General features: G+C 42.7%; 1 protein-coding gene across 5 annotated transcripts in view; it reads left to right on the plus strand.

The window, feature by feature from the left end:
* The window catches only part of CSNK1G1 (casein kinase 1 gamma 1), a 154,933-nt gene extending 135,307 nt beyond the window's left edge, over positions 1-19,626 (plus strand). For 2 of the 5 annotated variants that reach the window (XM_033108343.1, XM_033108344.1), the window contains exons 11-14: positions 2,905-3,015; positions 9,727-9,833; positions 13,427-13,450; positions 17,426-19,626. In XM_033108343.1, the coding sequence (XP_032964234.1) occupies positions 2,905-3,015; positions 9,727-9,833; positions 13,427-13,450; positions 17,426-17,480 (297 nt within the window). In that variant the 3' untranslated portion in view covers positions 17,481-19,626. The remainder of the gene's footprint in view (positions 1-2,904; positions 3,016-9,726; positions 9,834-13,426; positions 13,451-17,425) is intronic. The other 3 variants (XM_033108345.1, XM_033108346.1, XM_033108347.1) reach the window with 3 other exon arrangements.
* The last annotated feature ends 5,394 nt before the right edge of the window (positions 19,627-25,020 follow it).

The following is a 25,020-nucleotide window of genomic DNA, read 5'->3' on the forward strand; positions in this document are numbered from 1 at the left end:
TAAACCAAGCATTTCCACGCAGGTAATACAATCACAACTGAAGATTTTAAAGCGTTCCCCCAAGGAAGTCCCACTGCTTGAGATTCCTGATTCTACCTTTGGGGATTTACACGCTCCATGTGGACCTTTGTCTTTCAAGTAATGCAGAGAGATTGATTTTGCTGAATGACTTTTCTACCCATGGATGCTCTTGATAGCTTCTTAGATAGACACGTGTGCATGAATGATCTTTAAGAGGGGAGGATTTACATGCCTATTTCCTCTACTGGTTTGCTTAGTATAACTAGCTCCTGTGCTGATACGCCTAATCATAACCCATATGTACCTACATTGCCGAGAATACGTTTCAGGGGCAGGAACACCAGCAGAATGCTGTAGTTGTCGGCATGCTGTGCTTTCATCTCGCTCCTAGGCACTCCGTTGCTCTCCAAAACTGGCAAATGACCCTTTCTACAACATCAACTTGTAGATACCAATCCAAGCCCTTAAATTCCAGAAAAGAATAGCCACAGAGTTTAGTGTTAATGATGGAAAGCAATTCCCAAATAAACCCAACAACCCCATGTTCACGTCTGTCACTCGGTTGGTTGCTTTCAGTGGGTATAGAAGGTACTGAGCAGCAGTCGTAAGGTGCGCTGTGTTCTTCCTGTTACAGCCGAAGCATTTCTGAAGCAGTCAGGAATTAACATTTTTCTCTGTTCAAAAGATAAGTAGTGCATTGCTTTGAGGACAGAGGTGGAGTGTGACTTTTAGGCCTTTGAATAATGTCTTACTATTTTTATTTAGACAGAAATCTTAATTCTTTCAGAGTTATTTATTTAGCTAGAAGGAATATAAACAAGTACACGTGAATCAGACAGTAGAATCAAACCAGACTTCTCATACATATTTCAGTAAAAATGAAAATAATAGCTGATCAGATGTCCAAGGTTTTGTTAAGCTTGACAGTACATGAGTGTTTTATGTACATTTCTTGCCATTTTCAATTTTGTCGGCTTTTAAAAACAGGCAAAACAGAGCATTCATGAAGGAAGTAATTGCATTGAACACATATCATAGAACTCAAAACACCACCAAATGGCCTATAAATGTCTGGATATTTTTTAAGCATTTAAAGTTTTTGAGAACTGACAGATCTGTATAGTAGTTTAGGAGCTTAAATATTCTACTTAAATGTCACAAAAAGTAAAAAAGTCCTAGAGAGAACTGAAGAGACTATCTCTAACAGATATTAGTTATAGATATAATATTAGAAGAACAGATTTATTCTCATTAAGTTCTCTGAGGATATGGATACTGTCAATAAATTATATAAAACAGTTAGGATTATGTTATAAACCACGGTCTTATTTTGTGAAATGAAACATCTGAACCTCTGTTGGCTGAAATAATTGGAGGGGCATATATTTGGAGTAGTTTTCATTCTCTCACATGTGACTAGCAGTTTAAAGTCAAACTCCTCTTTTGTAAGAGTATATAGCGAGCAAGTTAATACAGCTGCCTTCTTACGCAATGTGCTCATTCCTGAGGAGCATCAGAAAACATGGCCAGGATCCTTTGTAATGTGACTTCATATTCCATAAATAAAGAAGATGAGTAAGTTCTAGCTGGTGTATAAGGGATTTTTGTTTTGTTTTGTTTTTGGTAAGAAAAGCCTTTTTGGTTACTTACAGATGAGCTTTAAACAACTGTCGACAGATGGGGAAGAGTGAACATGGAGCCTGAGACCGCTACTTCTTCACTCTTCCTTTTCTTTTTTATAGAATACAACATTATTAGCTATGAACATTTCTAAGATTTATAGCCTCCTTACTGGTTTCATGCAGAGCAGCAATATCACATCCCAACCCCTGCTGCTGTTTATATCAGCAGCAATTAAAATTTGATTTACCAATCCCTCATGGCTGCCTCTGGAGCTCCTCATTTTTCATTTTTGTAGGGCCCTAGGACTGTTACAGCTGAGCACCATGATGCTAACACCTCCTCAGCCATCTGGCATAGGAGAAGAGGCACCTAAACAGATTCTTCAGAACAAAAATCACATATGAGCAAGATCAGAGTAGTGTGAGATCTAAAAAACATGTGAAGAAGGAATGAAGAGAGCCTGAGTGACAGCAGAACCCAAAAAGGATTTGAATTGAAAGCCCTCCTTTTGCTGAGAAAAGATCTGTGTTTTGCTTTCTAGAAGAAAATTCATAGTGGTCATAGCTAAATTTTTTTCTAATTCTAAACTAGAGGCTGTTAGCTAGAGGAATCAGGAAAATATTGTAGCCTTATTTTTCCCCCCATCTTTTCATATTCTTGATCTGTGAACTTGCTTTTGAAGAGATACTTTGTTCATTCTTGTAGCTAAGAAAGCATATTCCAGCCACTGCTTATTGTCTCTGAGTTGAAAGTCTGGTGGAGGTTTATATTGAGAGTAGTGGGCTCCCTATTTAAGGGAAAGGCATGTTATCTTGATTCCTAATGCTAGGAATTTTCTGTACTGACTACTGCCTATTTAGATAGACCTTTAATCCGAAATGATTTATAAGTATGATTGTTCCTTTGTCCAACAGTCTTAACATTCTGAATTTGGTCTGCCTCGTGGCTACTGAAATTTTACTAATACGGAAGCTAAAAGGTGATTTCAGCTTCTGAATTTTTTTCCCCCTCTTTTGGTGATTTTTTTTCTTCTGTATCTGGGTGAGGATGGTGTGCAGTAGACTGTCGTGTGTTGGCTTATTAGGCTGAAATGAAGGAGGCAAACTAACTTTTTCTCAGTGCTTTGCAGCGATTGTTAATTTAAAATCCAAAACAAATACAAAACCCTTGGGGACACTAATGTATTTGGTTTTGTTATTGCTTGCTGTTGCTTCACCTTTCCTTCCATTCTTGCTCTCATGCTTCCTAATGCCTGAGCAGACCACATCGTCAGAGCGCCGAGGAGAGTGGGAAATCCAGCCCAGCCGGCAGACCAATACCTCATACCTGACGTCTCACTTGGCTGCAGACCGCCATGGGGGATCAGTGCAGGTACTTACTGCCTTTATTGCCTTTTCCTGGCCTTCCCAACATGGCTGAGAGAATGTTGGCTTGCTTCTGAAGTTCAGGGTTTTTTAGAAGGGAAACTTTTATAGCAAGGTTGAAGTGCTTCTCTAGGTAACTGAATAACTGTGTGCTGATTTTTTGCCTACGTGGACTTAAAAAAATCGCTTGTTGAGAGGATTGCTGGTTGTTGTCACTGACTAAGAAATGTCTCTGATTTCTGATACTGATTTCTGCTGAAACCAGTCCTACAACCTTGATCCACTCACGATAAACTATAAAAATAACATCAAGGTTGAAGTTCGTTAGTGTCAAGTCTGTGAATTGTAAAGCTCTGAGATGTATAAAAAAAGTATTTTTTTAGATTAGAAGACAGCCTATGTAGCTCATTCCATGACGAGATGTACCTTAGCAAATAAGGTGAGAATGTGTCCGAGTGGGGAACTACGAAGTTAGGCTACTTCTTTTTTCTCCTGGAATAAGTTTGGTCTTGGAGAACTGTTTTCTGACTTCATTTGGACGGTTTTGAATCATTATTCTCTCTAGTACTTCAGTATGTATGTCTCTTAACTTTTCTTATATGTCACTGTCTTAATTCTTAACCTAAATATTTTTCTCATACTGGTAAGTGACGCCACCAGTTGGGGCACACAAGTGAACCCAGAGCTACGAAATACAAATTCTTATAAAGGGGTAGACAAACCTCTTGCATGTAGAAATGCATCTTGATGGCGTGGTTGTCTAGGATATGCTTTTACATGGAGTGATTCACTTAACACCATGTTATTCACAGGAAGTTAGGAGACAGCTTTGGCTCTGTAAAAACCTCATAGGCACATCTAGGTAAAAAGGGTGAATTGAACACACAGATGTACTCACACACCCTCCTGAAACAACACTAAAAGAATGATAAATGGATTTTTTTTTAAGGCCTTAATCCATACAATGATGGAGAAAACAGGCAACATCAACAAAGTGTTAGAAGCTGGAAAGCAGATGGGCAGTTATTAAATGAGGAGTCTCAAAAAAACTGAATCCTGAGCCATTAGAGGGGAAAGTAGAGAACGTGTTTAAACATGAATCCCCAAAAGGCTCAGAAGTTAGCCTTCTCTAAGGACAGGTGGGTGTGGAGGGGCATGTACTAAAATAAAGAAGATTGATCAAAAGTCATCTTTATTTTGATAAAAAGCCAGCGATCCTTAGGTGCTCTCCCCACTCTCCAGCAAAAGATTTATTCTTTGGATAAGGCAAAATATAGGATCTTCACTGGATGAGGGGGTACAAGGCACATTTGGGGGCAGAATACTAGCCTGAAAAAGGGAGACTGAATGAATGTATGCATGTTGACTGCCAGCTTTCCCCATTTAGTGCTTCAGAATGCTGATGGCCAGGTATGTACCTTCTAGGTGGGAGATTGAGTTGACCCTGGGGAATCTGACCAACCCAAAAGAAAACCTCTGCACATACTGACAACAGAGTCTCCCTAATGAAATGGCCCAGCCAAATCATTCTACAGTGAAATCCATGTTTCAAAAGTCCCAGCCCTGTACTCAAAGGGCCAATTAACTTTGCCATCTCCCACTTTGAAATACGAACAGACAATCAAGGATTATCAGATTTCTGAGGAAAGACTTTAATAAGATAAAGACCAAAGCAAACAACAACAGCAACAACAACCAAAAAAAGAAACCAAAACCTTGTTATATATCCTCAGGGACAGAAGATACTGCAACTCTGACGCAAGGACAGGAACACTCTAAGAACAAACAAAAAAGAGCTCTTAGAAAGTTAAAACATAAACAAAATTTTTAAACTCAATAGTTTGGAAGACAAATTTAGGAGGAAGTCTCCCAGAAAGTAGAGCAAAGACAGAGATGAAAATAGTAGAAAACAATACAAGATTTAAGGAGAGTACAGGAGTAATGGGAGTTCCAGAGAGAGAACAGAGCAAGTGGAGGGGAGGGAATCATTAATAAAGTAATTTCCCAGAACTCCTAAAGACTTCCTTCCAGATCAGAAGGGTCCACTGAGTGCCCACACCAAGGTACCTCATTGTGAAGTTTCAGAAAACTGACGATGAAGAGAAGATCATTAAAGCTTCCAGAAAGAGAAAACAGTCATCTACAGAGAAAGAAACAGGATTTATAGCTTCAGATTTCTGAACAGCCAGATTCCACCCTCTGCCTGTTTTTGTAAATAAAATTCACTCATTTATTTATATGTTATCTGTGGCTGCTTTCATGCTACAGTGGCAGAGTTGAGTAGCTTTGACACAGACTCTGTAGCCCACAAAACCTAATATATTTACTATTTGTCCTTTTATGTAAATGCTTTGCATACCCGGGCTCTCGGGGAACATACACCTAATTTCCCACTAGCTACTTCCATGTGATGATATCACTGGAAGCTTGTGCTTTTTTTTATGTTGTCTTTTTTAATATTCTAATTATTTCTTTTATGATAAACAGGCTTACTTTGTAATTACAAAAACAATAAAGATAAATAATAATTTTAAAAGGGAAACACTATCTAGTCAAGCATCTCAGCTTAGTTTACTAGATCTGTGCTCCTAGAACACAAGGGCACTCACTTGGACAGTGTTTCCTACTGTTCACTGTGAGGGGTTCTCTTTAGATTAGAATTGGAGTCAGTGAAAGTTTCTGGCAACACTTTTGACAAATGCACCCTCCCTCGACTCCCTATAAACTAAGTTCTACCAGCTTCTTTGACATAGGGGACAGGCAGTTGTGCCATTTCCCTAATATTATGTAAGCTCTGCTGCTCCTCACTGTATCTGCCTCTTTGATTTTAGCCCCAATTTGTATAAACTCATAAAGGTTATGCTTTTTGCAAACTAAATAACAGATGCCCACATATTTCTAAGTTGTCTTACTTTTCAAAGGTAATGTGGTCAAACCATGGTTTGGCCTGTTTGATGACCTGCAGATACCATGACAACCTGGTAGGAAGTGCAAAACTCCAAGATGAGAAGTGCGATCTGATAAGGCACATGGACACTCCCATTCCGACCTATTTAATGGGCAGACCCCTCCGGTTCCCATCCTTCCAGTGTTTCCACAGACCTTCCACATGTGGAAGGGTCAAATTCAAGAAGACAGACATCTCTAAAGTTGTTTAAATTAAAATGTAGGAAATATCTAGAAATATCTAGGACCACACAAGGGCATAAGACTTAAGAATGACATTTAACATTCAGCTAATATTTACATTGCTCAAATCTTTATAATTTTTAATTACCTAGTAGTGTTTCACCTTAATCTCTTTCATAAGGTAGTCCTGTAAGATACTAATTACTTGGTTTTCGTGTGATATAGACAGAAGAATATGGGATTAACTTTAGTAGTGATTACAGCAAAATAAATGTCAGTATTCCAGGTGTACAAAAAAGCTTATTTTTTAGTGAAGTTATACTAAAAAAATTTCAGTAGAAAACGCATAAGTGATGTTATTTAAAATACTAATAGTTCATTACATTCATAAGATTCTTTACAATTTTTCAAATTGCTTTCCTAGATACCATTTTCCTAGATATCTATTGCTAGATATCATTGTATTTAACTTAGTGATTATCAGGCTGCTAGGACCAAGGTGATTGCATATTCTGGCAGAATGAGAAACCAGGGCTCACAGAGGACGCTGTGGTGGAACTAAGCCAGGGATCTAGCTCTTCACTCACCTACACTAATGTTTGTCCCACTGCACATCGAGGCAGCAATTCAGTGGTACCTCAAACTATACCTCCATCCTGAAATAATTAAGTGGATGCTCGAGAGGCCCAGATTGATTGCCAAGTGTATTTAAGGTTAGACAACTGGTGTTAAGGTGTTAAGGTTCTCATTTGTGTCGGATTCATTTGCGACCAGAGTCTCATTGATACAGACAGGATGTCTAGTCTGTAAAATGAAGATAATCTCTTCCTTCTATTGCCCAAGGACATTGTTTGTGGGCCAAGTGGCAATTCATAGCAAGGAGAAATTAGAGAGTATGGGACACATGAAACGCTATGAGCAGGTACCAGGACCCAAAGTCACCAGGTAATTCGCAGCGGTGATGCTTACACCTGCTGTGGTCCTGTCAGCAGCTGTCAAGACATTCTATTGATCATCTCGTCTAGTTGCTCAGTTGTTCATTAAGAAACTTACTCTGATTTCTCCTGAACCCTTGTGCTCACAGGATGAATTTACAGCATTATCACTAGTGTGCAACCAGAACGTGCCCACAAGAAGCAAATGGAGGCTGAGGAAATTCACAGGACAGCATTAGCATAAGGAGCTGTATGGTTCTCCATTCTATAAACCCTCTCTCAACCTTGTGTGTTTGCTGTTTTTCCCCAACTTTTTATTTTCAAATTTTCAAATCTGTAGAAAAGTTAGCGGGGAGAATGCAATGAACTTGTATAAATCCTTAAATTAACGAATTGTTAAGATTTTTGCCATATTTGCCTTAACTCTGTGTAAAAGGTTGGAGGGGGTAGGGAAGTGTTTGCGAAATGATTTGAACGTAACTTACAGTCATCATTACATTTTATCTCAAAATGCTTCAGCCCACGTCTCCTAAGAACAGAAACGTTCTCTCATGTAACCAACAACACCATTGTCACATCTATGAAAGTTAATAATTCCATCATACCTAATACACAGTCCATACCACATGTCCCTCCCTTGTCCCCAAAATTAATTTTACAGTGTTCAAGATCTTACCAGGGTCCATTCATTGCATTTAGTTGTTACACCTCTTCAGTCTCTTTTCAGTCACTTGATTCTTAATCTCTTTTAATCTGTAACAGTCCCCCCATCTTAAAAGGAAAAAAAAGCCATTTTTAAGACTTGTCTCTCTTGAAGAGTCCAGTCTTATTGTCCGATAGAATGTCCCACATTTTGGATTTGTCAGTTTGTTTCCATCATCCTTAGATCCAAATGAAACCTTTTTTTTGACAAGAATACTACATAGATAATGTTATATAGTATTTACTATATCATGTCAGGAGATAAATAAGATCGGATGGTTCCATTAATCAGAGATGCTAAATCTGATCACAAGCAGAAATTTGGGTCTCCCTTGGGTAAGTCCAAATTTAATGTTGTAGTTTTCTTTAACCATATAGCATTGTTTTAATTTTTCTAAAGTACATATTAATAAGTACATATTAATAAGTACATATTAATAAGTACAATAAATATTTCTGGTTTAGAAATAATGTAGTATTCACCTCGTCTGCCCTTTCCTCTTTGAATAAATACCCAAACACTCCTTATACTAAGCATTTCCTCCCACCTTCCTCTTTATGGCTATGCAGGAAATTTTTGCAAATTAACTGCTGGTGAGGACCCCAGTTCTAGAGGGAGATCAGAGTAAACGTTTATGGAGGGAGAATAACAGTAATGTGAACACTTATCGAGCCATTGCCATGTACTTGGCACTGGGATAAGCACTTTTGTGGACTGACTGCACAGTAACCCGATTAGGTAAGCAGCATTGTCTCCCCATTTTACAGATTAGGAAACTCAGGCACAGAAAGATTGAGGATCTTGCCCAAGAACCCACAGCAAGTAAGTGGTGGAGCTAGGGTCCAAACCCAGGGCTGACTAAGTCTAGAGCCCATTCCTGGTTTACTGTGCTGTGCGGCCTCTGTGATTATGCACCAGGTATTGTACTAGGCACTGTCTCCTTCATTTTCTTGTATGATTCTCACATCGACTGCAAGAATCAGTCTCACATAGATGAAGTTACATACCCAAGGTCATATGCTATCTGAACCATTTATTCTATTTTGTGGTTCTCTCCCATGTTTCAGCCAAGATCTTTAACAGCAGAGTGGTTTGTCCAGCGGGGTCCCTTGTCCCACTTCCCAGCACCCACATAAACAGGAATCATGTGCTGGAAATGAAAGCAGGTGGCAGAAGCAGCTGCACAAGCAAGAGAAGCCTGATCGGGTCCACATTAACCAGATGACAGGAGTGAGAGCCTTCAGTTACAATTCGGGGACCATCAGTGAGACATGGGATAACACTGAACCTGAAATAAAGGTTGTTGAAATAAGACTGGTCTTCCAAGGAAAGCGTTTCCTTACTGTCTGCCCTCTCGCCAGAGAGGACGTGGCAGTCTTATTATTTGAGTAACTTCAAACCGATGGTTAAAGCCATGAAGAAATTTCTGAAGGAAAGTGTGATTGCTTATAATTTCTGATGCCCACTATTAATTTCCTTTTTAGAATTTTTTTTTAACATCTCACTGAGTCTAATCATCATCGTCATCGTCATCTAAGAGAAGTAGAGTTAAAGTAATGTGACCTGTTTCTTAGGATTTTTGTGAGAATTAAATGTCTCTCTCTCTCTCTCTCTCTCTCTCTTCTCTCTCTCTCTCTCTCTCTCTCTCTCTCTCTCTCTCTCTCTCTCTCTCTCTCTCTCTCTTTCAGTGTAGCAGAGAGCCTGACCTAGGCATTCAGTATGGACGTTGTTGTTCTTATATGATTACATCATTGAATGTTGTGTTCTCACATGATATAATAGGCTCTGGGGACCTTCCCTAACTTAGGACAGTTGGCCCGGGAAAGCAGACATTGCAGACACTGCCTGGCTCGTGCCTAACCTTGAGACCAGGTATCCCTTAGTGACCCTCTGTGCTGGCAGGAGGCTCCAATGGCCAGGGTGTCTATCACACTCTTTCTTTCTGTTTCAGGTGGTTAGCTCAACCAACGGAGAACTGAACGTCGATGATCCCACGGGAGCCCACTCCAATGCGCCAATCACTGCTCACGCTGAGGTGGAGGTAGTGGAGGAAGCTAAGTACGTTCATCTTTCAAGGGGGCTCTTCAGTCATAGGTTGAAAAATCTCTGTCTCTTCCTCCCTGTGTGCTGCTCATCTCAGACTGAATTCCTCATGCTTGTATCTACAGCTTTCTTCTTTTGACCATTTTATTTTTTGCATGGTACTGTAAAGCTGCTGTGCCCTTCTTTAGCTGTGATTTCTGGGAGGATAGTCACATATTTTTAGTCCACCTGGGGCAAAACACATCATGATACAAGAATCATGATAGAAGATGTACAGCAGATAATAGTAATGAGCTTCTTGGGGCCCTGGAGCTTCTTGCTCCCTGTGGGGCATAGAGAAAAATCTGCTTGTTTCAACCATGGGCTGTGCTAACAGCATTAAATTCTGGGTTCTTGGGTAATCAGTCTGCATCTATAGTCCTGGAGCAAGGGCTTCAGGGTCATTTTGTTCTCACTTAAATGTTTTGGACGCAGGGATACTCAGATAAGACAAGCAAGAAAAACAGTCTCTGCACCTATGAGTGGAAGGGTCTTGGCAAGGAAAGGAAATCGCACTAATCCCAGGGGGCTGAGGAGGTTCCCCCACTCCCTTTTCTGCTTTTCTTGCATGTGAATGTCGTGCCCTGCCCGTACCACCAGCCCCATCGTGCTCTCTGCATGGTCTGTGTTTAAACTCTTAGAATATGGGGTGGAAGGTGAAATTACTGCTGATTCTACTGCAAAAACAGCATTTCTAGCTCTTCTTTCCCTTTTTGCCCCACCCCAAATTCATATCCAGATGTAACCTCCAAGAACACACGTGGTAGGGAGAGAGAAGTCCTTTACAAATCAATAACTTCTGCCAAGCCCGATATGGATGATTTTTCTTGTATACCCTTTGTGAACATTCAGGCTATTCCAGTACCTCGTTCTCAGAAGCAGTCAACATATTTATAGTGATACTGTGTCCTAAGTAGTCTCTTGAGCCCCCAAATAACCTAAGTACAAGCCAGAACATGCTTATGCCTCTGGATACAAGGTAGTGAAAGGCCAGACAAAACCTGCATTCTTCTTCCTTCAGACACACTTTGCATGGTTGTCCCTCCTCCCCGCTCCTCTGCTCTGTGGCCTGTCTACATGATGGGCTCACTCTGCTTTCCAGAGGGCCTTTCCTTAGAAAGCGAGGACTTGAGGATTCCTCCCCAGTAGATAAAACAACCGAGGCTGACGTGGACTCTCGCCGGTCGAGTCCCTGCTGACTGTAGGCGGCTTCAGATGCTCCTCTCCCTGTTTATACAAGGCCCTGTTACAGTATAAGGCCCTCACACAGAGGGAGTTTTTAGTGCCAGGTGGACACCATTTTTATTAAGAAAACATGCTCCCTATGCTCAGGAACTTTAGAGATTTTAATGGTATTCACAATTTTTCAGTTTCTGTGACAAAACTTCATTCTCCCAAATAAATAGTGTGGTACTACTTCCCTATGGGTTCTTAACCTTCACTGCACTTTGGAGTCACCTGGGGTTTGTTAGAAAATACAAATTTCTGGGGGCAACCAGATGGCTCAGTTGGTTAGAACGCCAGCTCTCAATAAGGTTGCTGGTTCAATTCCCGCATGGGATGGTGGGCTGTGCCCCCTGCAACTAAAGATTGAAAACGGCAACTGGACTTGGAGCTGAGCTGCGCCCTCCACAACTAGATTGAAGGAGAATGACTTGGAGCTGATGGGCCCTGGAGAAACACACTGTTCCCCAATATTCCCCAATAAAAAAATAAAAAGCTTAAAAAATACATATATATAAATTTCTGAATTCTGGCCCCAGAGATTCTGATTTAATTTATCTAGGATATAGCCTGAGTTTCAGGAGTTTGTAAAGTTCAGGTGATTTGAATGTATAGCCAGGGTTGGGAACCACTGCACTAGGTGTGGTCTGATCTAAACATTGTCTGGACTTGGAAGATGGCTGTACCCACGTCACTCCCAGTTCACCATCACGGCTGTTACTTTGAAGGCTGGACGTTTAGCTCTGGCTATAATAGTATACTTGGAATACCAAGATTGAATGGGCTTTAATCTTATCATATGCCCTATGCAGGTTTATCTTTTGAACTTACTCATCTCATTTCATTTTGGTAACTGTGTGCACTACTTGTGTATGTGAATGTGGTGTTTGTGTCCTGTGTGTAAGATAGCAGGCTATTCACACAAAGAGATTTCAGTACGGTGTATTCTGTCCTGGTATAATCCAAACTCTAGGATGTAAAGAGAATTTAAAGTCTCCCCATTTAGCAGAAAGGAGCCGCTGTGCCTGTTTGCCACCAGTTCCAGGTGTGGGCCCTCTTAAAAATGTGGCAATCAGAGGGGAGCAATTGGATTTGACCCTCATGGCATCCCGAAGCCTGTACCGTAGGGCATTTTGTGTGCTGATTTCCCCTAGTGATTTCATGAGCTGCCCACCCATCGTGCCCAGGGAACTGTCAGGGCACAGCCAAGTGGTTTTCTTCTTGGCCTTCTGTGTGTGCGGGGGGAGTAAGACGGAGCCGTGTTTCCACCTGCTTGATCATGTTCATGGGAGGAAGTCACAGCTAGAGAAGCACGAGGCATCCCACACAACCTCTCTTACATGCAGCTGCGATGCCGTTTGTCCCTGCAGCCTGCTTGTGAGAAAAAAGGAGCTGTTGCCTTTATTAAGATTCAACTAGGTTACTGGGGAGACTTTGTGAAACCTTCACTTCCAAGCTTTTAATTTTGAGTCCTTCTCCCAGCTTGTTTTGTGTAAAGGAGGAGAGAAATAACGGGGTCTTGGTTTTTGTTCTATTTACAAAATGAACATCTAACTTCCCTTTTTCTCTAGCTATAGGACACATGTGGTTGTTTAAGTAGGATTGGAAGAGTAGTGAGGCAAGACAGGTTTTTGGTTGATTTTTGTTGTGGTGAGAATGCAAGAACTTTAGGTTATCCACTGACGTTAGCTATAAATTAGCAAATGTGGGCCTCATTTCTCCTGAAAATGAACAGGAATGGGATACAGGCCCTTCTCCGGCAGTTACACCTTAGTCCAGAGCAGTGACTCCTTGCTCTAAATCATCTCTCAGGTAAAATGTCTCTTAAGCGTTTTCCCCCTTTAGAGGAAAAGCTAACTGCTAGCTGCTTTGGTCAGGCAGTTTGGACTAGGCACTTCTCTTTCTCTCAGAATAGCTGGGAAGGGTAGCTTAAAAACTCGCGAAGTAAAACTTCCTGTGGGAACCAAAATGGCTTGGCCTTGCTGCTTGATTGAATTCTTATAAGCAGGGTCATGTGCTCTTTTCTCCTGCTGCCTTCCTGGAAGGTGCACAGGAAAACCCACCCTGGGGTGCCCACCAACTCTCTTTCTGTTTTGCCTTCCCCCTCCCTGAGATCCACCTCCCACCTTCATGCTTCTAGCAGGTACCTGCCCCTCCACTTGAGTGTGGGGACCCAGTGGCCTGGACCTACTCACCCTGCCTTGACGAGAGGAGGAAACTAAACACAGACAACATTCTGCATGTTTGCATGGCTCACAGGGAGTTGCTTCCATCTCACCTCTGTGGACTAATATCTCTCTCTTTCTCTCTTCCTTTCTGTGTTTTTCTCTTTATACACTCTGTAGCTGCCTGAAAATGCTCAACCTGTGGTGAGTCCCTCTCTCCGGTCCACATGCTAGGGGAGCGGACCAGACTAGACTGGGATTGGCAAAACCAAACAAAATGCCTTAGGAACACTGAATGCCTTCCATGTGCCACCTTGTGCCATAACCACCCAGACTGGGGAACTAGATCCACAAGGTGGGGATGAGGCAGGCCTGGACCTAGGAATTAATCTGTTCCTTCTTTCCTTTCAAACCCACCTCATCGCTGCCTCCTCCTGTCAAAACAATGTCCCACAGTATCAAAAAACAAAAATTTTTTTAACTGAGTAACTTTTTCCCAATACAACCAGATGTTATCAGAGGGTCAGAGGTAGGAGGACAAAGTTACAAAGTTACTATATATCAGTGGTTTAGATTATTAGGTTATCCTCACAACCCTAACCACAATTGTTACCAGATAATCTCACATTCTGCAGCTTGGTCTCTAACCTAGAAATCAACTGCTTTGGAAAAATCGGTGAGATTTCTTTTTGATTCAGCTGGTTCTTCTAGCTATAGAATATGAGTCTGAAAAAAAGACAGCTCCTACTTGGGGGAGAGATGGACACTTTGTTGTTGTTTGGAGTTTTATTGTTTGTTTTTTGTTTATTGTCTATTTACTTCCTATAAGAAAGTATAGTGGGCCAACGGCTAACTTGGTCAATGGGATATTGGAGCCTCTCTTTTCCAGGGGGTCTTGAATGCATTCTTAGGAACACCATGAGATATAGAGAAGGGGAAGTTTTAAAGAGTCCCTGTTCGGTGAGGCACATTCTTGCTATAAGACAGAGCCCCTTTCCAGCTCTCTTCCTGGTGCTCCTGAACTGGCTGGTCCATTGCAGACTGGACTTGTAACTCTCCCACACTGTCTGCATGCATGGGGTCATACTTTGCGTAGTGATACCAGCCTGCTGGCCTCTCAGACTACCTTGTTTCTATTTGTCTCAGTGACTAGGTTAAGCACGGTTTCTGAACCCTAAGCCACTAAGTTTCCTATGGGATTTCCCCAGGGACAGGGATGCACTGAAGTTAACAATTGGGTTTTATGGAGATAGAATCCATAGTCTTACAGTATCAAGGAGTATATTGGGCCTATTTGTTGAGCAAACGTGTGTGTAAAATCTGACATTGCTGTGGTCTCTTTTTTCCTGTGAGATGTCAGTCCTGTATGGTCCTGACTGCAAATCCAGGGCCTACTCTGTGCTCATCTAACTCAGTGCTTGGAACTCTAGGAGGCCCCACGGCCTTTCCCCAGAGAACTTAGGTATCATCTTGCTGGAGAGAGAAGACATACGTACTTGAAAAGACAAGTAGTTCTTTCCATGACACTTGTGTCATTGTCCCAGGACAGGTCACTGTGGACAGGATGGTCAAGGAAGAGTGCATGGCTACTGTGGCACTTGAGCCAGGTATTAGAGCAAGGGAAGCATGTGCAGTTAGAGCCAAGAAGAATAGCACAGCCAAGAACAGCTGAAGGACATAGTAAGCGAGCAGTGTGGGAAAGGCAAATAGATGGCACAGAGACCCGGGGTAGCAGTAGGTGGCTGGTGAGTAGGAAGACTGGATCCGTTTCACTGGAGCATGTTAAGAACTTCTGGTCATCCAATCAGAGAATCAATCAGCTGAAAGGAAACCTAAGGCACGAGAAGGGTTCATCACTTACCTTCATTCTCTCCTGATAGTAAGATATCTGTATGGAGTCTGTCAGTGGGCTTGGTCTGGGTTCGCCCGAGTTTAATGGATCCTGTTACTCGTAGTCCCCAGAGAAACCAAAGAGTTGAAGAGCAGATTGTGGGGTCTGTTTCCTCATGGGTATAAAAGCTTTCTGCTACTGCTGAAGCTTTAACTACAGTAATCAGCAAAAATTAATCTAGGGCTCTAAACCACAGCTCACACTCTCCTCCAGTCAACTGAATTCAGCCTTGCACATCAGCTTATGATACACTTGTATGCAGATGTTAATTCTTATGACTTGCCTCAGGAGATAAAAATGAAGTATTGTTTGAAATGGACTAAAACAGTATTTCAAACTTTTTTGTGATTGCTCTTTACTTAAAAACACAAAATCCTAATCCTCGCATCCTCCAAAAAGAATAAAAATCGAAATTGGCTTCAATATTATTTATCCCTCTGAAAGTCATGGCAAACAGGGAACAGGTAACTCTATTGAAATATTGGTGCTCCCATAAGATTTAATTTGCCTTGTTTAATATTAATTTCAGGAAAAAATATTAATTTCAGGACATTTAACCTGGAAAATGTCTGTTTTCTAAAGCATCTGTACAGAAAAATACATTTTTTTAATCCTTCCCCAGGGTTTCCATTGAGGACTATTTTAAATAACCAAAAGTGTTGGTCATTATTATTTAAAAGAATGTTTTCAAAAAAAGCTGAGAAAATTGTCTAAATACAACTACGACAAGATTTTTAGTACTTTTAAAAAAAACCATTCTCTAATAAATTGCTGCAAAAAAAGAGAATGTATTCAGTCTCCAAATACACATGACACATTGTTTAGTGACTATATTCACTCTCATTAGTAGTACTTTACAAATGTCATTGATACACTTAGAAAACTATGAGACCCTCTTAAGCTCCTATTTCCAAAATCTCCATGTTTGATTCATTCAGTTATGGTTAAAGCCCGTCACTGTCTGTGTAAGTGTCTATTTTTGCATTCTAAAAAACTTTCTTCACATTGTTAATAACTAGTTTGGTGGGTGTAGGAACACCAAGAGTCTGACTAAAAAAGGAGAGAACTTTAGCTACAGTGGAGGACTTAAGGGTAGAGGAAGTAAGCAACAGTTCTTTATTTCCATATGAATATTCCTGGCATTAAACCTGGAAGGACTGGGCAAGAGACCAAAAGATAGTTTTCTGAGAAAAGCTTTTCTTTCAAGGGTCCAGCAAGTGTGAGTCATACTTCCAACTTTACTCCCTTCCATCACCTGGCATCTTTGACTCATCTACCACCTTCTGTCCCTCGCATTCTCATTTCCCATGTGTCAGTTTCCTGGAAAGGACATACCTTTGGCACCAGCCATGCCACCGCCCTCACCACCCCCTCTGGACTAGTCACTGCCTGAGCAAGAGGTGCTTCCTATTCCAAAGGAAGGTGTGAGGAGGGGACAGTCAGGCTTAGGAGGTGCCAGAGCGGTGGCTGTTGCCCAGAAGGCAGCACTTGGAGGGCTCATGAAGGGAGCAGGCCCCAACTGCCACCCTAAACAGGGTTAGTCCTATAACCGTCTGGCACAGCAGCAGCAGTGTCAGGAAGCTAAGTTGAGGAGGACCCTGCCACCAGATGCCTCCTGGTGATCAGCTTTGATCCTCTCTGAATGAAGAGTGTGGGCTGTGCTGATTTCAGTCAGGAGGTCTGGACTCGCAGTTCTTACTACAGCCGGGGCTTCTGCCTACTCCAGGTAGCGAGGTGGGGGCAGGGGTGTGGGGTAGAGAGAATCCTTAATCCTTTGTTGGTAGCATCACGAGGTCCTCTTAGAGTTCTAAACATCAGACTTTTCATGCCTCACTTAGTTTAGCCTCCGTACCCACTGATCACTGAAGTTGCCTTAGATAATGTCGCCCTCTGCATCAAGGGCAGACAATGAACGCTATTCTTACGCAGCCTGGAGGGTCCCCACGCCTTGGTTCCAGATAAAGATGAAGTGTCTGGGTTGGCTGTTAGACTAGGAAATAAGCCTTCTTCATCTTCCTTCCAAAAATGCTGGTGTCAGCCCTGCTTGGCCTGCAGTGGTTTTCATAATTAGGTTTGATAGCTGCAGGTTGAAATGGTGCAGCTATTTCCCTTGGCTTTTCTGGCAAACACTGCCCACTGCCTCCAGTGTGTGCACTGTAGATGGTGGGCGGCCCTGGGGGTGAGCACCAGAGGGGAGTTTCTACCCCCTGCAGGAAGCAGAAGCAGGCAGAAGCGTGTTAGAAGCTGCAGGCCTCTCCGACTGACTTGCAATGTTCCTTGTGCTCCAGGTGCTGCTGTTTCTTTAAGAGGAAAAGGAAGAAGACTGCTCAGCGCCACAAGTGACCAGTGCCTCCCAGGAGTCCTCAGGCCCTGGGGACTCTGACTCAATTGCACCTGCAGCTCCTGCCATTTCTCATTGGAAAGGACTCCTCTGTGGGGGAGGGTGGAGATCCAAACCAAAAGGAAGAAAACATGCCCCCAGAAGGAGCCAGTGTGGGCAGCCAGGGCCTAGTGGGTCCATGGCTGTCCCCACCTGCCTAAGGCTCTGAGCAGGTCCCAGAGCTGCTGCTGCTCCACTGCTTGCCCTTGGGGCCGCCTGGTTGACTCTCCTTCCTATTGTTTACAGTGAAGGTGTCATTCACAAAAACTCAAGGACTACTAGTCTCTTCCCTCCCCTTAGTCTACTCCTGGTTCTTGCCCCACCCTCAGTCCTCTCCAGCATAAAAGCTATTGAGTTGAAGGCTTTGTTTGCTGAAGGAGCTCAAGAGGCTGGGAGTGCGGCCCAGGTAGGAGGAAGATGGCAGGCCTGCGCTGGAGGAGAATCTTCTCCACCTACCAGGTATATCTGGCGGGCGGTATGGCTCCCTCATCCTCTGTGCCTGCACAGCCTTCATCCCCCGCTGGCCACGGGCTGCAGGCTACTCCCTCCTTCCCTCCCTCCCTCCTGTGAAGAAGTTACACTGTAGGACACAAGCTGTGAGAAATCTGCAGTCTACTGTCCCCATGTGTTGGCGTTCCTAGCTTTTCTTGACAAGCGAACTCTGTTCTCCAGTCAGTAGTAGGACAATGCATTGTTCTGAGCAAAGGAAAAAAAACTGACTTTATTGCACTTTTAGTTTTTTGTTTTTGTTTTTTAACAGAAAACATGGCAGATGCATATTGTGTCTGGTTATATTGGGAGTTTTACCTTTTTTCTGTTTTGAGGGGAATGGGGCCAGCCAAGCCATTCAGAGAGAACATGGGTCCAGAGGACATTCTCAATGGAAAGAGTTGGGTATGCGGCACCCAGAAGAGAAGAAGCCAAACTCTATGTCATTCTGAGTGAACACTCAGGTTGGCAAGGAAACATACTTGAATTCTCATCATCTTCTCAGCTACTGAAGAATGTCCCTACAAGCCTCTTCACCTCATCAGCCTGCGATTTGGACAGCCTCGCTCTCCAGTGCATGGGATGAGCCGGCCAAGCCAGACTGACCAGAAGACAGTTTATCCCAGAGAAGGAGATGCTTAAAACAAATCTGAAACAACTGTTTTCTCCACTGCCGGGGACTTCCAACTAGATAGCCATGTGACTTCCTTAGTGATGTAGGGGACAAAATTAGTGATGAAACAGCCACCGTCATATTGCCACTAGTGAACACAAAGAGGAGGAAAGTGAACCTGCCTTCCAACTGCCAACGGAACCTCAGGATTTGGCATCATAGGGCCAGGAAATAAAATTGGTGTGTACTGTCTGCCCCAATAGCTTGAGTTCTAGCATTTGGGCTGGCCTCCCTTGTCAGAAACCAAGCACCTGCAGATTTTCTCCCAGCAGGTCCACAGCAGCAGGCTTAGGACTCAGTACATGGGGCTGTAGTGAACAGGAGGTAAGATTGGTTGGTGCTGGAAAGTTCCAGGGGAAAGGAGACTGAACTGAAAGCTCTGAAATTTTATCAATTGGACATAGATTCCTTCCAGATCAGATGGCCATGTATCTTCCAGAAGAGCATGTTCTTCCCAGTACACTATCTGTATCGCCTGCCATGGTGTAGTCACTGGACATACTGCCATGAGGAGTCTCGGTTCCTTATTCACTGCTTTAAAAATTATTAATGTATAGAGTTCATCTTCTCATGCTCAATTTTCATTTGAGTTCAGTGGCTTTTCCAGACAGTGACCTCTCATTCCAGATGTGATAGAAGAGAAAAGATTATTTACATCAGGGAATGAGTTTTTGTATTTGGGAGTAGAGAGAGCTAACTATAGAGGACAAAAACTGGTAACTTAGTCTGGTGGTTTTGGCAGTGAACACAAATCATTGCCCATCTTGAGGTGTATGGCTGTCTTTTGGACTGGAGGGTGTGGGGATACTTTCTGGTAGTTGACATTTCCTGACAGGTCCCTTGACATATCTTACATGGAGCAGAAATAGCAGCAGTAGCGTGAAACAGTTACTGGGCTTCACCTGTTCCATCCGGCCTTGGCTAGGCAATGTCACTTTACTGGCTTCACACCTTATGTAAAGGTTATAATCTTCCATATCTTTAAAAGAAATTTTCCTAAGTGGCTGGGAGACGCATTGTCATACCCCTTACCCGGAAGGATTTTGAACATTAATATTTGGATTTGTTTCCTTGACATTGCCTAGTAGTTAAGGCATAATCAGTGAAACTTACATAGTTTCTCAGTTGGTATTTGGGCAACTCTCATTTCCTGTATAAAAACTTTTATTTCCTCTTCCCTGAATAGAAAAAGCCTTCCTCTCAAGGGAGGGCAAGGGGACATGGTGGCAGAGCCTAGAGCCTCTTGGCACTCCATACCCCACTAAGTGCCTCCCTACTGCCCACCCCATTTCCATAAAAAGCAAAGGCAGTGGCCAGCTTGGCTGCAGGGCAAGCCCCCTTGCAGCTAGGTTTGACCTTTTTTTGGTCTTAAATATTTTTAAAGGCTAGCTGTGAAGGGGTTGAACCTGAGCAGTTTTGGGGGGGTCCTTCCTAATGCACTGGTTTTACTCTCTGCCCCCCCCACACACAGATGTCTTACTAGGTACTTGATTTTCATAACAAAAGTGAAAAGACCCAGGTCCCTCTGGCATGCAGGTAATGGTGATTCTTCTAGGGCGTTTGGCACTCCAGGGTGGTCCCAGACCCCTGAGAGAGCCTTTAAAGTTAAATTAAAAAAAAAAAAAAAAAAGTACCGAAGGAGTAGTTTGGCCATCAGTTCCACCCCCATCAGGGCTTCCTCCTCAGCTCTATTGCTATAGTTGCTTAGCTCTATGCCTTAGCCAGGTCCCTCCACCCACCACCTACCCAAGTCCACTTGCTGTGTAGTTTTTGAGCTTTCTTCATTTCACAACCAAGATGCCTAGGGATCTTTTTCTTTGGGATTGATGCAGTTGTTTCAGAGTTAGAATGAAGTGCTTACAGCACTTCATATTATATCATTAGGAGTTCTCCCAAGCCCGGGCTTTGCAGTCCTTCAGGCATTGCACCCTGAGCAGATTGAGGCAAGCAGGCCAGGAATCCACCAAGGCATAAAGGGTCCTTCCCACGTGACCAAAGCACGACTTGTGTCTGTGAAGCCCAGGCATGTGAGGACCACTTGCACGTATGCATGCCTGGGCGTTTCCCAGTGATCTCGCTCCAGACTGCTCTGCTGGGGTGGACAATGTGCCAGCAGCCCGTGTGCTTTCATGGCTGCCGTAATTAACACTCCTGCTATTTGGGGTCTGTCTAGGAAGGTACAAGTCAGGTGACTAGGTTGGTCTCCAGTTAAAGCTCCATTTTACTTTGGAATAGAGGGGCAACAGGAGCCAGCAGGATCCTGAGGTTTCCAGTCGAAGTGTTGAACACCTGTTAATTCTCAGTCAATTCCGAGTACATAGAAACAGCCCCTGCCGTTCGCCAGAAGAGGCGTCCATTGCCTCTAACTTCCAACTTAGTTCACTGGAAATGTACACTGGTTGGGAGTACATATTCAGTGTTGGTTCTCGGTGTTAGTGATCACTTTTAATGTTAGAAATATGCAGTGATGGCAATGTTATGTCAGAATGGTTACTAAAGATCATAGCCTTAACTTTTTTTATGCAAAAGATAGGACCCTGTGCCCGCTCCCGGTGAGCAAGCGTGGCCTGCGTTTTTCAAAAATAAGTACTTCCATGGCAGCCTAGAAAGCATCTTCTCAAAAGAACTTAACCTTCTGATGCATCTCTCCCAAGTCCACGTGCCTCCCGTGTCCTAGTCTCCTCTTCCATGTTCGTATTGAAACCAGTCTTCTGTTCCCAGGCACTTGCCCTGACAACGTTATATTCAGTGTCAGAGCCATCATGTTAGGGCCAGAGATTGTCACGTCGGGAGCTTGCAGCGCCATACAGCCGACATGGCCTTTGCCAGCCCACTGCCACCATGCCCCCCATTGCCCCAGGGTGGGCAGATGAATTCCAGAAACCCTTAGGGAGCCAGGATAACTAGGTACCCCATCTGGATTGGCTATGTGAGCAGCAGGCACTTGTCCCGGGGGTTCTTGGTTTTGCCGACTCCAGGGCTCCAGACAAGTCCCATCTAGAGGTTGCTGGACAGTGACTCCCAGTCTTCCCCATGATGGGTTGGTAGGAATCAAAGTGGGATTCCTATGGTTTTGTTTTCTTGGGGGTGGGGGTGGGTATCTGAAAAGAGGAAACCAGGCCCTTCTGAGCATTTGTAGAGTTTTAAGCAGTGTTTTAGCCACAAATAAGGAATCTTGGAAGTCTCTGATCAATTAAGCAGTCTTAAAAACATGTTTTCCCTAACTCCTTTTGCAGGTGGCTGAGTGCAAAAGAATAGGTTTCTTCATTGTATTCAACACAGTAAGTAGGTCCCCTGGATATAGACAGTAGTAGTTTACATGTTTCCTCACAAAGCAGCCAGGAAGTCCTCTCCAGTATTTGTAGATCAGCTTACAGAGGAGAAAGTGAATGTGTACTCCATCTATTTCTAGTTTGATTACGAAACTTGATGTTATAAAGAAACCTCAGTTCTGTGGACTGAATTTCTTTTGTTAGTTTTCTTCTTTATTCTTCACAATCATCTTTCTGGTGCCATCACCCCTTTCAGTCTCAGAGCAGAGGGTTATCCATGGTAATAAGGGTGCAGTGCAGTCATCCAGTAACACACACGAGAGATCAGCTGCCCTGACTGCCCCTTCTGCACAAAGCCCCTCTTTCAGGGCAGGTGAGACGTATTCAGTGTTCCCCTTCATGAGCTCCAGACCAAATCCCAGGCCAGCCCTTGTACCGAAAGCTTTTTTTAAGAGGCTTAATCAGTCTGTTGGAATGTCCCAGGAAAGATGAGCCATTTCTTTGGGGAGAAATACATTTACAGACGGGTGGGTTGCATTTGTATGCCTGTGTGTGTGCGTGCTCATCTGTGTGTATTTCACTTCCATAAAACCCAGTCCAGGCTGCTGGGACCATGTGTTCCTGAATATTCTAGGACATAAAGTGACTTCTCAAGGTAGTGTCACAGCAAGCTGGCTCTGGGAATGAGCCGCATTTATCAAGCAGAAGAGTAAACAGCAGGAAAGAGATGAAACCAAAAATATTATAATCCCCCCCAATGGAAAATAATGTTACCATTGGATATATACATCCTCTAATTTATTATATTATTATTTTGTCTGTTTCTTTAATCTTTGCCCATTATACTTTTAAAAAGATGTTGGGATGTTGATTGCAATTTTTAAAGACTAATGTATAAATCAGCTGTGGAAATCAGTTTTAATTGATGTGTGGATGTGTCTGATCATTGTTAAATGCCTTTTTCTTTTTTTTTTTTTACCTTTGGTTTTAGATACGTACTGTTGTTTCATAAATCCTGGCACTGGTCACAAAGCTCAGCTGTGAAAATGAAATTTGTAGTATTTTTAAACATGAATGTCAATTTCAAGTGTATCTGAAATGATTCCTCCAGGAGAGAGATTTGTAACACCATTAGGAAAAACTCCTCTGCAGAGGAAGTAGCCTTCTTTGGAGAAAATGGAAAATGGGTCTTGATATGTTATCTCAGAGTAGCCCATTTCCTAGGGCACCATGGAAAACACAAATGTGATCTTTAAGTATACCTCTTCCCCAATTTGGGGAGGAAAGGACTCAGTTTGCACCCTTTTTGTATGTAAAATAAAATGTCTTACCTTTCTTGGCTAAATGTGCTTGTGCCTTGGTTGGTTGGTTGATCTGATTTTAATCTCCCCTGGTTCATTTGTAACTAACAATCTGGCTAGGACTAATTTTGATGATTTAAGCCTCCAGTAAATGAAAATGCCTTGTATTTTGGCATTCTTGCTTCATTCCTTTGGGTTGAACATGGCCTTCCTTTTCTTGTGGGTCATTTTAAAGGTAAGTATTCCTGGCAGAATTTGGACATTCATCACTCACATACTAGCACCAGTATCTCCTGTGGTTCTTAGGTGGTAGAACCGGGGAGTTAGATCTGCTCTGTGGAACAACTTTGAAGTGGTAGCTTTATAATTCAGCTCTACTAATGAGGACCATCTATACAGACAAAGGATATAACTGATATGCAGTATAAAATCACAAAGGCATATATTGGCCACAAAAACAACTTTCCATCTGGGCATGATTGGCTGATTGCAATTTTTTCTTTTATTCCTCAATTACTACTTAATTATTTGTTTTTCACTGGTAGGCAAGTAAGAGCAGAAAAAAAAGTTCAAAATTATCATGAGAGAAAACATTCACATTGAGAGCATTCTATCCAAGATTAATTTTTTCTTTCAAAGGTGGGGAGGCAGGGAGAAAGCTGCTTTTATGCCATTTTAGCATTAGCTCCTTGTGGAGAAGGCTACTTTGAAAACATAGTTTGGTAAACACTTTTCTCAGTGGCTGTGGGCAACCTGGGAGACCAGTGAGTGGGGAAGGAGGCTTGACAGACCAAAAAAATTGAGGTGGGTTGTTTGGAAGATTATTTTTGTCAGGGCAACAACTTTATCTAAAAGAATATATGCACCTGATTGGTGGAGGTGGCCTGGATTGAGGTGTGAGGATTAGAAATAGCAGATGTCATTTGTGTTTATGTGAGAGAACTGCCTCTAGAAACTGCAGTCTGCCTGCAGTGACCTCAGCGTAAGGAAGGACGAGGTCATGCCAGTGGCCATGTTTAACCTCCAACTCAGGTCAGTACCTGCTCTAGAGACCAAGCTCCAGAGTTCAACTATAGAAATGGATTGGAGTCATGCCTACCTACAATCTGGGCTGTGAAGACCAGGAATTTCTATAACGTTAACTTTTGAAAATTAGTTTTAAAGACGTTTAATAACATCAGAATTCCAAATTTGGGGAATAAGATGGGAGTGTAATTTTTATTTGGGGAGGTGTGTACGACTCCCAGTACTGAAGTCTACGTGCTGTAGAGCAACATTGTGTGAAGACCTGAAACAGTGTGGGAGGCACCTGAAGACTATTCCTGCCCTTCCTGAAGGTGTCTAGAAAAGGGAAACTAAACCTCAGGCCCTTGCATGTATTTCCCACCTCAGTGCTAATGTGACGCTATCGCAACCAGTATTGGTCGAGCCCTTAGCCTTGCAGCATTGATCTGGGAGTTGTAAAAAATCAGTGCGACACAGTACACACCTCGCAAAAAATGTAGTTGCTTGGGAAAAAGAAATGATGAACCAGAGTATACACTAGAGTGTGCGTTGACTCACACAGTGGTAAGCACAGTAAGATTAGAGGAGAGAGAGGAAAATGAGTAGTAAAGTGATGGGCACTATGTCTAAAAAGTGGGTTTTGAAGCAAGTTTTGCAAGACAGCTGTATAAGGTCATACTCTGGGTAAGCATAAACGTGCCCTGAGTTTTTGGAAGCTACCACACTTAAACCCAATCTGGTGGTGACTAATACTTGACTGCTC

This window comes from Rhinolophus ferrumequinum, chromosome 6 (assembly GCF_004115265.2).
Source record: "Rhinolophus ferrumequinum isolate MPI-CBG mRhiFer1 chromosome 6, mRhiFer1_v1.p, whole genome shotgun sequence".
In the NCBI taxonomy this organism is placed as follows: Eukaryota; Metazoa; Chordata; class Mammalia; order Chiroptera; family Rhinolophidae; genus Rhinolophus; species Rhinolophus ferrumequinum.